The sequence below is a fragment of the Cetorhinus maximus genome, chromosome 7, assembly GCF_964194155.1.
Source record: "Cetorhinus maximus chromosome 7, sCetMax3.hap1.1, whole genome shotgun sequence".
NCBI classification, from domain to species: Eukaryota; Metazoa; Chordata; class Chondrichthyes; order Lamniformes; family Cetorhinidae; genus Cetorhinus; species Cetorhinus maximus.
In genome coordinates, this window is record NC_135885.1 from 17,091,061 (window position 1) to 17,103,896 (window position 12,836).

General features: G+C 40.0%; 1 protein-coding gene across 3 annotated transcripts in view; it reads left to right on the forward strand.

The window, feature by feature from the left end:
* ppp2r3b (protein phosphatase 2, regulatory subunit B'', beta) overlaps positions 1-12,836 on the forward strand; it is a 148,959-nt gene that overhangs the window by 89,823 nt on the left and 46,300 nt on the right. For all 3 annotated transcript variants that reach the window (XM_078545111.1, XM_078545113.1, XM_078545112.1), the window contains one exon: positions 10,407-10,481. In XM_078545111.1, coding sequence (XP_078401237.1) covers positions 10,407-10,481 — 75 coding nt within the window. The remainder of the gene's footprint in view (positions 1-10,406; positions 10,482-12,836) is intronic.

Below are 12,836 nucleotides of genomic sequence, written 5' to 3' on the forward strand. Positions count from 1 at the left end.
ATGTTCCCGATGGTGGGTGAGTCCAGAACCAGGAGTCACACTCTGAGCATATGGGGTAGACCATTTAGGACTGAAATGAAGAGTAATTTCTTCACCCAGAGAGTGGTGAGCCTGTGGAATTCGCTACCACAGAAAGTAGTAGAGGCCACAGCATTGCATGCTTTCAAGGAGTTAGATATAGCTCTTGGGGCGAAAGGGTTCAAAGGATATGGGGAGAAAGCGGGAGCAGGCTATTGAGTTGAATGATCAGCCACGATCATAATGACTGGCGGAGCAGGCTCGAAGGGCCGAATGGCCTACTCCTACTCCTGCTCCTATTTTCTATGTTTCTATGCTCTCCACGTTCGACTTCCATAACACCTCTTGACTCTGCCCTGTCTCAGTTCATCTGCTGCTGAAACCCTTATGCCTTTGTTAACCCTAGAATTGACTATTCCAATCCACCCTAGTCAGTCTCCCACGTTCCACCTTCCATAAACTTGAGCTCATCCAGTGTTCTGCTGTCCATATCCTAACTCGCACCACTGTTTACCCATCGCTTCTGTTCTTACTGTCCTACATTGGCTCCTGGTTAAATAATGCCTTGAATTTTAAAATTTCCATCCTTATTTTCAAATCCCTCCCTCCATGGCTATGCCGCTCCATACCTCTAATTTCCTCCAGCTGCACAACCTTCATTTATTTCTTGCCTCATGAGTATCTGCATTTTTAATCACTCCACCATTGGTAGCCGTACCTTCAGCTGCTAAGGAACTAAACTTGAAATTTCTTCCCTAAATCTTTCTTCCTCTTTACCTCTTGTCTCCTTTAAGACACTCCTTAAAACCTACCCTTTTGAGCAAGCTTTTTGTCATCTACCCTAATATTGCCTTATGTGGCTCTGTCAAATTTTCCCTTATCCTCCTGCAAAGTGCCCTAGGATTTTTTGTTATGTTAAAAACATTATATAAATCCAAGTTATTATTGTTTATTTCGTACGCTGTTTGTGGGATTTCTTTGTGTTATTGCGTTTGCTGAAATAACAACAATGACATCACTTCAAAATGAATTCATTGGCTGTGAAATGCTTTGGACTATCCTGAGGATGTCAAAGATGCTGTATAAATGCAACTTCTTTCTACCAAAGTAAGTCAGTGCTGAGATCACAGAAGTTTGACTTATAAGCTAGCATAAATTGTTCCATTTTGTCTAAATCACTAAATTTGAAATATTTTGTAAAATATTTTAGGCAATGTGACCAGGACAATTTTGTAGCTTATTACTCTTGGTTACACTCCCAGGTGTAAAGCAATTTTCTTTGCGTAAAGGTGATGTGGGATATGATTATAGATGTAGATTATAGATATAGATATGAGAAGACTGACATGATTGAGCACAGATTACAAAACACAAATTTAACTGAAGAATCCTTGAGCAGAGCTGGACTTTTGATAGCGTTTCACCTACTGGAATAATGGCACTTGTGGAACAAAATTCTAGCAAAAGTATTTGGTTCTGTGTAGAAAAAACTCCTTCGGAAAAGCAAGTAATTAAATACCTGGTTACAGGAACAGGTGAAAACTGACGGTTAAAATTTCATGTCAGGCAATGACACAAAACTAGGTGGGAAAACAAGTGGTGAGGATGATACAAGTCTACAGGGGGATATAGACAGGCTTAGTGAGTGGGCAAAAACTTGGCAGATAGAGTATAATGTGGGAAAATGTGAGCTTATGCACTTTGGCAGGAAGAATAGAGGAGCTGAATATTATTTAAATGGAGAAAGACTGCAGATGACTGCAGCACAGAAGGATTTGGGAGCCCTGGTGCATGAATCCCAAAATGCTTAACATACAAGTTCAGCAGGTGATAGGGAAGGCAAAGGGAATGTTGGCCTTTATTTCAAAGGGAATGGAGTATAAAAATAGGGAAGTCTTGCTAAAACTATACAAGGCACCAGTTAGACCACACCTAGAATACTGTGAACAATTTTGGTCCCCTTATCTAAGGAAAGATATACTGGCATTGGAGGCAGTCCAGATAAGGTTCATGAGGTTGATCCCAGGTATGGAGGGATTTTCTTATGAGGAGAGGTTGAGTAGGCTGAGCCTGTACTCATTGCAGTTTAGAAGACTAAGAGGCAACCTTACTGAAAAATATAAGATTCTTAGGGGGCTTGACAGAGTAGATGCTGAGAGGTTGGCAGAGGTTCCCAGACTCTCCCTTGTGGGAGAGTCTGGGAACAGAGGGCATAATCTCAGTAAGGGGACGCCCATTTAAAACAGAGATGAGAAGGAATTTCTTCTCTCAGAGGGTAGTGAGTCTGTGGAATTCTATATTGCAGAGGGCTCTAGAGGCTGGGTCGTTAAGTATATTCAAAGCTGAGATAGACAGATTTTTAATCAGTAGGGAAATCGAGGGTTATGGGGAAAAGGCAGGAGAGTGGAGTTGAGGATTATCAGATCAGCCATGATCTCGTTGAGTGGCAGAGCAGACTTAATGGGCCGAATGGCCTACTTCTGCATCTACGTCTTATGGTCTATAGCTTGTGTTTTGTTCATTTAGAGGAGGCTAGAGATGTTTGCTGTGGACATTAAATCAGTGTCATTTAAGAGATGGGTAAATTGTTGCGAAGCTATGTCTTGGGGATTAAGGACCGCCAGAGTTTTCTCTTTGACCTGTGGATCTATATTTCTATAAACATCTACCCATAACCCATTTTATGCTTCTTGTGCAAAATAGCCTTTGGCATCTAAGTGATTTTTGGGCTATTTAACTGCAAATGACACAGCACATCATAGAAAATCGATCCCAACAAAGCTGTGCTTTTTTTTTTAACTTACCTGAACCTAAAATTCAAACAACCATGAATAAAAGTAACCTATGAAAATGTGCAACACAATAGTAACAAAGACTTTTTAAGGACTTGGCCAAAAATGCCATTGGTTTTGTTTTTTCCTGAAAAATAAAAATTCCCAATACCCTCTCACTAACACATCTTAAGATCCACATTTTTTAAAAATACAGGCTGCATCCTTCTTTCATCCACTTGCAAATTGTCTATATTGTTTTCCCCCTGTAGCTATTTTTAAAAAAATGTGAATGCTGCCATCAAACCAGTAGTTGATGGGAAGACTGTAGAAGTTATTTCAGTGAAGTAATTAATTCTGGCATTTGATCTTTCTTGCATCATGAGCTGGTGACATTTGATCTGACTCTTTTGATAAATGAAATAAAAATCTGTTTAGAGTGAAATCAATTTCTTCTGGTAACCCTTAAAACATTGATTTATGTGTTCTATATATTACTTCATTCAAGGTGGTTAGGTTTCTGAGTGGAGCCTCACCTTCCCATTTAAAATGCATAGAAACAGTTTATAAGTAAACATACCATCTTAATCAATGCAGCTTTCAAGGTCAGTTTTTTTCCCTTGGCAATTTTTCTAATGTAAAAGTTCAGTTTAGCAACTTTTTAGTATTGGAGAAATAAGGGAGAAATAAGAAATAAGGAAATAAAGTGTGGTTTATTTCTGCAATATAATAGGAATTGAGAAATCAACCTTTGATTAGCAAACCTGAAATTTATTTTGTGGGACGGAAGTGGTTTTGACCAGGTGCGACGGCAAATTATCCTTGCCAAGCACTTTGCAATTGACACTATTGTTAGAAAAATGTATAAACTGCATTAGTGCCTGTAGAAGAAATCTAAATATATCTTGGAATTTAGTTACTATATTTGCATTAATCATGTACTTTCTGACCTGTTTACTTACTACCTGTATAATGAGAAATGTGCTAACACTCTAATATTTGAAAGGTTTTTTTTAATGTATCAGGACATACATGTACTCTATAAATACAGATATTGCAGTAGTGGTTTGCAACAGTTGTCTTTTTTGATGGGGTACTGGGGGTGGGGTGAGGTATTCAAATGAATTGGGAAGATTTTTGCAGAGGATAATAGATAATCCTAATGCCACCAATGTGATATTCCTTTGCCATGTTGACTCTTAAAGCATTATTTCTGTGTCCATTGTCCCAAAATCTTCCTTGGAGTTTCCCTTTCTCCTTGTATTCTCCTCCACAACCATCAATTCCCAGCCGATGATACCACAGACAGTCAAAGTGCTCCCAAGTCTGGTGGTGCTGCTTCCGGCTACTATGCCATTTAAAAATGAGATGGATTAGTTCAATCATCTTATGATAGCTTAAGTTTAAAAATAAAAGCTAAGCTTCCACTCCATCGGGTGGCATGCCTACCGCAGTGTTCTGCTGCCTTCAGATGATTTGTATAAAGAGATGGTCAGCTTGTCAAGTAGGTATAGTTTAAAGCATACTCATGCTCCCACTAGCCTGTATCACTACATCACTTTGGCATCAATTTACTCCAATTTTCAAAAATTGTGACCTAGCAATCCTTCCAGCGATTTACAATTAATTTTTCTAAACCCTTTGACAGTTTTTTGTTGCAAAGTGTTTTTATTCTCTAAACAATGTGGTGAAGTACTTTGGGAGAGCTGTCCAAAAGTGAAACTGCGGAAGGAGTACAGAAGAAAATGGGTTGAACATAATGCTTTTGATTTCATCATTCTAGTTCTCCCAAATGCTTGCGTGCATCTGCCTGGTTATTGTTTCATTATTCATGTGATATAACATGTTGGAATATTTCCCAAATAGTCTATTTCAAATCATGTTTGTACAAATCGTAGCAAAATTATGCAATGATATGCCTATGTTAAATTGTGATTGATATTTAATATTTAACTATATAATTAGTAATTAAACATCTTTACTCTACTTTTTCTAAAAAAAAATTGTTTTGCTAATCAAAAGGGGAATCATTTTCCCAAAATAACCTCTTCCCTTTTCAGATACTTTTGAGATCACAGCTCATCCTCATTGATTTTGTTGATCATAAAGCACTTCAACTAACTGTTCAACTAACTGTAACTAACTAAGTGTAACTAACTAAATGCAGTTCAGAGCATATTTAGAGCTTGAATTGAATGTAACCTTGATAATTTTGTAAGCATCTATTATTCCACGTATGAATATATGTTTGACATGCATTTGTGTACAGTACTTATGTACGTATATCAGCCTTATTCTGACCTAAGTTGCCCACTAGAACTCTTGCATAGTCACACATTGTTTAAATAAAGTTCTCCCAAGTGCTCACAGATTTCACAAATGCAGTTTATAACCTTGTGTTCAAACCACCACGCTTCTATAGCCCTATCAAGCTTTCCCTGCAAACACTGTAATTTCCCAACCACAACCTAGCGCAGCCGGCTTTTAGAGACCAGTTTATGCTTCAGTGTAGCAGCAAACATAGTCTGCTATGCATGGGTTGATTGATGGCTGTTTATATGTTTACGAGGTGTCAACCATCAAATAGCTTGATGGCAAATTTAGATGTTGCCTTATCTCTGTGTATATAAATGTTTAGTGTAAATTGCTTCACCTCATGGAAGAAATTGAAGTATCTAAGTTGAATGGAAGCGTACAAATGAGCTTATTCATATAATGAAAGGAACTTACCACTATATAGCACCTTTCATAACCTAAGGACGACCTAAACTGGTTCATAGCAGCTTAACTACTTATGAAGTATAATCACTGCTGTTATATAGGCAAACCTGACAATCAAGTTATACAACGAAGTTCCACAAAATAGAATGGGATGAATGACCATCTGTTTTGCTGACAATGGTTAAGTGATAACGATTGGCCACGGCACCAGGAAAATGTTCACCTCGTTAAAAAATTGAATGTTTTGAAATCCACTAAAATAGGTAGATAAAACCTGGAACAAAAATAAAAATACCTGGAAAAACTCAGCAGGTCAGGCAGCATCTGCGGAGAGGAACACAGTTAACGTTTCGAGTCCATATGATTCTTCAACAGAACTAAGTAAAAATAGAAAAGAGGTGAAATATAAGCTGGTTTAAGGTGGGGGTGGGGGGGGGGACAGGTAGAGCTGGATAAAGGGCCAGTGATAGGTGGAGATAGCCAAAAGATGTCATAGACAAAAGGACAAAGAGGTGTTGAAGATGGAGATATTAACTAAAGAATGTGCTAATTAAGGATAGAAAGCAGGACAAGCAAGGTATAGATAGCCCTAGAGGGGGTGGGGTGGGGTGAAGGGAAGGGAACCTGTCCAGGTATTTTTATTTTTGTTTTGGATTTCCAGCATCCGCAGTTTTTTGCTTTTATCTTAGATAAAACCTGGGCATGTAACCTCATCTGAAAGACAATATCTCTGGCAATGCAGCACTTCTGTGGTACAGAATTGACGTATTAGCCTTGATGCTGTGAAGGCTTGGCAAGGGGCTTCAAGTCAATACCTTCTATCACAATGGTGAGAGTTCTACCACTGAGCCAAGCTAACATTTGGATATGACATATAGATGAAATGGATTCAAGTATCAGGTTGGACTGGAACTTGTTTAACATCTCTTATGTAAGACAGCAAATAAGGGGCAGCAGGATCCCTGACAGTAATCCCATGAGGGAGTTCAAATGAACTCAAGGTTGTGGCTATATTTTAATATATAGGCTAAAAGCAAAATACTTCAAATGCTGGAAATCTGAAATAAAAACAGTACTGGAAAAACTCAGCAGGCCTGGCAGCATCTGTAGAGAGAGAAACAGAGTCAACGTTTCGAGTCCAATATGACTCTTCTCTTGTTTTTCTTTCCAGAGATGCTGCCAGACCTGCTGAATTCTTCCAGTACTTTGTTTTTATTTTTATATAGGTTTGTATACTGGAGAGTCAATTTTCTGCTTTAGCCTTAATATAGATGTTTCTGTCTGATTGTTGGCACAAAGATAATCATCACTGCAGTGAACTGACCACCTGAATTTCCTGTGGCCAGCTCCTGTACTTTATTTGTAACCAAAATTCAGATGTTATATTGTGCTTCTCACTGATCACTTTACAGGGTGAACACTGAGCAGGAAACATGATGGCTTAGTTTGGGGAGGAGAGAAAGAATATTTAGATAAATGATTAATAGAGGGCCAAGCATATGTGCATTGGGGGTGATCTTTCAGACATGAAAGGAGGAACCACGTGAAGAGGTTTGTTAACTGTACGGACATACAAACATACGAATTAGGAGCATGTGTAGGCCGCTCGGCCCCTCGAGCCTGCTCCGCCATTCAATAAGATCATAGCTGATCTAATTTAACCTGAACTCTACATTCCTGCCTACCCCAGTAACCTTTCACCCCCTTGTTAATCAAGAATCTATCTAGCTCTGCCTTAAAAATATTCAAAGACCCGCTACCACCGCCTTTTGAGGAAGAGTTCCAAAGACTCACGACCCACTAAGAGAAAAAATTTCTTCTCATCTCGGTCTTAAATGAGTGACCACTTATTATTCAACTGTGACCCCTAGTTCTAGATTCTCCCACAAGAGGAAACATCCTCTCCCCATCCACCCTGTCAAAACCCCTCAGGATCTTGAAAGGTTTTGATCAAGCCGTCTCTTACTCTTCTAAACTCCAATGGATACAAGCCTAACCTGTCCAACCTTTCTTCATAAGACAACCTGCTCATTACTGGTATTAGTCTAGTAAACCTTCTCTGAACTGCTCCTAATGCATTTACATCTATCCTTAAATAAGGAGACCAGTATTGTACAGTATTAGAACTCCAGATGTGGTCTCACCAATGCCCTGCACAACTGAAGCATAACCTCCCTACTTTTGTAATCAATTCCCCTCTCAATAAACGATAACATTCTATTAGCTTTTCTAACTACTTGCTGTACCTGCATACTAGCCTTTCGTGATTCATGCACTAGGATACATGGATCCCTCTGAATGTCAGAGGTCTGCAACCTCTCACCAGTTAGATAATAAGCTTCTTTTTTATTCTTCCTGCAAAATGGACAGTTTCACATTTGCCCACATTATCCTCCATTTGCCAGATCTTTACCCATTCACTTAACCTACCTTTGTCCCTTTGTAGCCTCCTTATGTCCTCTTCACAACTTACTTTCCTGCCTATCTTCTGTCATCAGCAAATTTAGCAACCAAACCTTCATCCAAGCCATTTAGATGAATTGGAAAAAGCTGAGGCCCCAGCAGTGATCCCTGTGGCACACCACTCGTCACATCCTGCCAACCAGAAAAAAACCCATTTATGCCAGCTCTCTGCTTCCTGTTAGCAAGCCAATCTTCTATCCAAATCAATTTGTCAGCCGCTACACCATGAGCTTTTATTTTCTGCAATAACTTTGATGTGGCACCTTATAAATGCCTTCTGGAAATCTAAGTACAGTACACCCACCAGTTCCCCTTTATCCACAGCACACGTGACTCCTTCAAAGAAGTCCAACAAATTGGTCAAACATGATTTCCCTTTCACAAAACCATGTCAACTCTGCCTGATTGCCTTGAATTTTTCTAAGTTCCCTGATATAACATAACGTCTTTAATAATAGCTTCCAAAATTTCCCTATGACAGATGTTAGGCTAACTGGCTTGTAGTTTCTTGCTTTCTGTCTCCCTCCCTCTTTGAATAAAAGGGGGTAATGAATAACATTTGCTATTTTCCAATCTAATGAACCTTCCCCAAATCTTGGGAACTTTGGAAAATTAAAACCCATGCATCAACTATCTCACTAGCCGTGCATATTATTGCAAAGGAGGCAGAATGAGGCCATTTAAGGGTCTCATTAGGCCTAAGGGTGTGCAGGGCTGACTGACGCCTTACCACCCACCATAATATGGGGGACAGCTCGGAGGTAGGCTGCTCACCCAGTTTATTTTACATGCTCCCCTCCCCCGACCTGTAAATACACCAGTGAGGATGGTAAAATACCCCACCCTCCCCCAAGGACAAATTACAGCAGGCGCTTTATAGCACTGGAGAAGTACCACTAGCGGTGCCTTTGCAAGATTCTCCAAATCCAGCACTAAGAAAGGTGGTCCAAGAGCAGTGTCCTCTCCCAAGTCAACATACCCAGTATCCAGGGACTAATGACTCAAAACCAGCTCTGCGAGCAGTATATGTTTGAATGTCTGACACCAGACTCCAGAATCAACTGCTCTGCTCTGAATTTGGTTGAGGCAGGATACTTCCTGAAGGACTGTGGAAAGTGTGTCCCTGGCTTGTGACTGACCAAAATGGAGAGAGTTCATTCCGGAACACAAAAAGAGATTTTGTCAGGGGCACACAGAAGTTAAGGCAAGGCATCAGAGCAAGCGCCCAACCCTCCAAGCACCATTTCCCAGCATGTGGGAGAGTCTACAGATCACGCATGGACTTAGCGGCCATCCCAGAACCCATTGAACTGAAGTGGAAGCAAGACCTCTTCGATCCCAAGGGACCGCCCAAGAAGGAGAATTGGTAGTAGAAGATAGTGATTTGACCGTTCGTCTTACAGTGTCTGTTTTCTTTCTGTATCGATTTGGAGCAAAAATAAGTAGCTTTAAATTGTTGCTTTGCAGTTATCCAGTGGCTTGGACATCTGCAAATGCTTTGCAAAAGGTATTTTAAATTTTCTTGCTCTAACAACTTTCCTAAATTAATGAAGAATTTCATTTTAAAAATTGTTAATGAAACTGCTTCACTTACCTTTAAGGAAGAGTAGAGCTTCATTGGTTCAGGCTGGCTATCAGCAGCCATGTAGTTTTTGCCACCCTAGAGTTTTCTAATAAGTCAGTGGCATTACACAATGGCTGAGTCTCCAGGAGACAAATTAATGGATTAGTTGCCACTCTTGGTTGACTCACAAGGAGTTGCATATTTTTTGCGATTGACATAAACTATATTTTTGAATATTTTAGCGTTTTAGATAACTAAGATTGGGCACAGATAACAGATCCTTTACTATATAAGACCATAAGACATAGGAGCAGAAATTAGGCCATTTGGCCCATCGAGTCTGCTCCGCCATTCAATCATGGCTGATAAGTTTCTCAACCCCATTCTCCTGCCTTCTCCCTGTAACCTTTGATCCCCTTACCAATCAAGAACCTATCTATCTTGGTCATAAATATTTCCCAGAACACATTGTAACATCTGGTAGCAGAGCTTAGATTGTCATCTTAATTCATTGAACCAGGAGCAGACTATCCAGCCCTGCAAGCTTGTCCTGCCATTCAATTAAATCATTGCTGATCTTTCTCTTAACTCCTCCACTCCAACTTGGTTTTGTATCTCTTCATACCTTTGCCTAATGAAAATCAAATCAGTTTCAGTTTTGAAATTTTCAATTGACCGAGCATCAACAGCTTTTTGGGGAGCGAGTTCCAGATTTTAAAGGAACTAATATGGCTGTAGTGTTTCTGATCTAAAGTCGGCTCATGCTATTCGAATGTTCTTAAAATACAGAAGAAGGTAATGATTTGAAATACTTAGGAAATATTCATGAGAACTGTATTGTTTGAACAGCTGCTGGTTTCCTTTTGTAGGATGTGGTGAACACACACCCCGGGTTGACGTTTCTTAGAGAAGCTGCAGAATTTCACACTCGATATATTACCACAGTAAGTACTTCTTCTAGAGGACTGTTTTTAATTAATGTTTTTGTCACCAGCTTCTCAATCCCCCCCAACTAGATTGCTACAGCCATATTGGTGGTTGATAATTTATAAATGGAGGCTGCTCCGTTTATATGGGGGAGGCAGGGCATGGCTCCTCTGACTGCAGGAATAGGTAGCTCGAGATCGAGGGGTGTGGTAGGTCAGCAGATCATGGGATATTAGGATGGGAGGGTACCGGCAGATCACTGATAGGTGCCTCTGGTTCAGGGGTTGGTGAAGGGAGTTAGCAGATTATGCGGCAGGAGGATTGGGGATTGGAGGCAGTTTTGGCTGATTGCAGGGCATACAGATAATGATGAGGTTGGAGGAGGAATGGCTGACCCATCATAACAGCGAGGAGAGGCCATGAGGGCTGAATGTTCGCCTAAGGGACTGGGGGGAGCATGCGTGCTCTAAAATGCTCTTGCCTTCTGCAGCCAGCTGATCTATTTTGCTGCTAAGTTTCCTGAGCCTTTTTCCTGAACCAAACTATTCCCCCTGCCTTATTAAATTACCATAGCTTATATTTTGCTGCTTCAAATATTTATCTAATTTCCCCTTCAGGGAAGCAATGGTCTTCATCTGAGCCACTCACTTGGTGGATCATAATCATAAGAAATAGGAGCAGGAGTAAACCATTTGTCCCATTGAGCCTGCTCTGCCATTCAATAAAATCATGGCTGACCTGATTGTGACCTTAATCCCACGTTCCTGGCTGCCCCTCATAACCCTTGACTCCCTTATAGATCAAAAACCTATCTAGCTCAGCCTTGAATATATTCAATGACCCTGCCTCCATTGCTTTCTGTGGAAGAGAATTCCAAAGACTATCAACCCCCAGAGAAAAAACTCCCCCCTCATCTCTCTCTAAAATGGGAGTCCCCTTATTTTTAACCTGTCCCCCCTAGTTTTAGATTCCCCCACAAGGGGAAGCACCCTCTCAGCATCTACTTTGTCAAGCTCTCTCTCAATCTTTTATGTTTCAATAAGATCACCTACCATTATTTTAAACTCCAATGAGCATTGGATCAACTTGTTCAACCTTTCCTCATAAGAAACCCCTCATCCCAGGAATCAGCCCAGTGAACCTTCCCTGGATTGTTCCAATGCAAGTATATCCATCCTTAAGTAAGGAGACCAACTCTGCACTCGGTACTGTACATGTGGTTGCACCAATGTGCTGTACAGTTGTAACAAGACACCCCTACTTTTATACTCCATTCCCCTTGCCATAAAGTTCAACATTACATTTGCCTTCCTAATTACTTGCGGTACCTGCATGCAAACTTTTTGTGATTTCATGTAGATGGATACCCAGGTCCCTGTGCACTGTAGCATTCTGCAGTCTCTCTCCATTTAATTAATACGCTGCTTTTCTATTCTCCCTGCCAACATGGACAACCTCGCATTTTCCCACATTATACCCCATCCGGCAAACTTTTGTCCACTGACAGCTAATTTATGGTCCATTGTATCCTCAAAACTTGCTTTCCTACCTATCCTTGTATCATCAGCAAATTTGGCTACAATACAGTTAGTCCCTTCATCCAAGTTATTAATATGGATTGCAAATAGTTAAGACTGCAGCATTGATCTCTGTGGAACTCTACTTGTTAGTTTGCCAATCTGGAAATTATCAACTTTTCCCAACTCTGTCTTCTATTGGTTAGCTCATAATCTATCCATGCTACTATATCGCCCCAGTCCATGAGCTGTAACTTGTGCAGTATACTTTTATGTGGCACCTTATCATATGCCTTTTGGAAATCCGAATACACAACATCTATTGGTACCCCTTTATCCATTCTCCTTGTTACATTCTCAAAGAACTCTAATAAATTTGCCAATCACGATTTCCCTTTCACAAAACCATGTTGACTCTGCCTGATTGTATTATGATTTTCTAAATGTCCTACTACTATTTCCTTAATAATGGATTCTAGCATTTTCCCAATGAGATGTTAGTCGAACTGGCCTATAGTTTCCTTTGTAGACCCTTTCATGAACAGAGGTGTTACATTTTCAGTTTTCCAATCCACTGGGACCTTTCCAGAATCTGAGAAATTTTGGAAGACTACAACCAATGCATCCACTATCTCTGCAGATTCTGTATGTAAAGAAATTTCTGTAACTTTTCCATAATCTAGGTGATTTTAAATTGATGATCCCTCTACATAATTCCTTCATTAAAAACATTCAATTTGAATCTGCATTTAGCTGCAAGCCCTGGTTCTTAGTAGTGCAGACTTATCAAACTTGCTCTGAAATTTTTTGAATTGCCATTTATTTGCTCTTAAGATAAAACTAATTTCCAAAAAC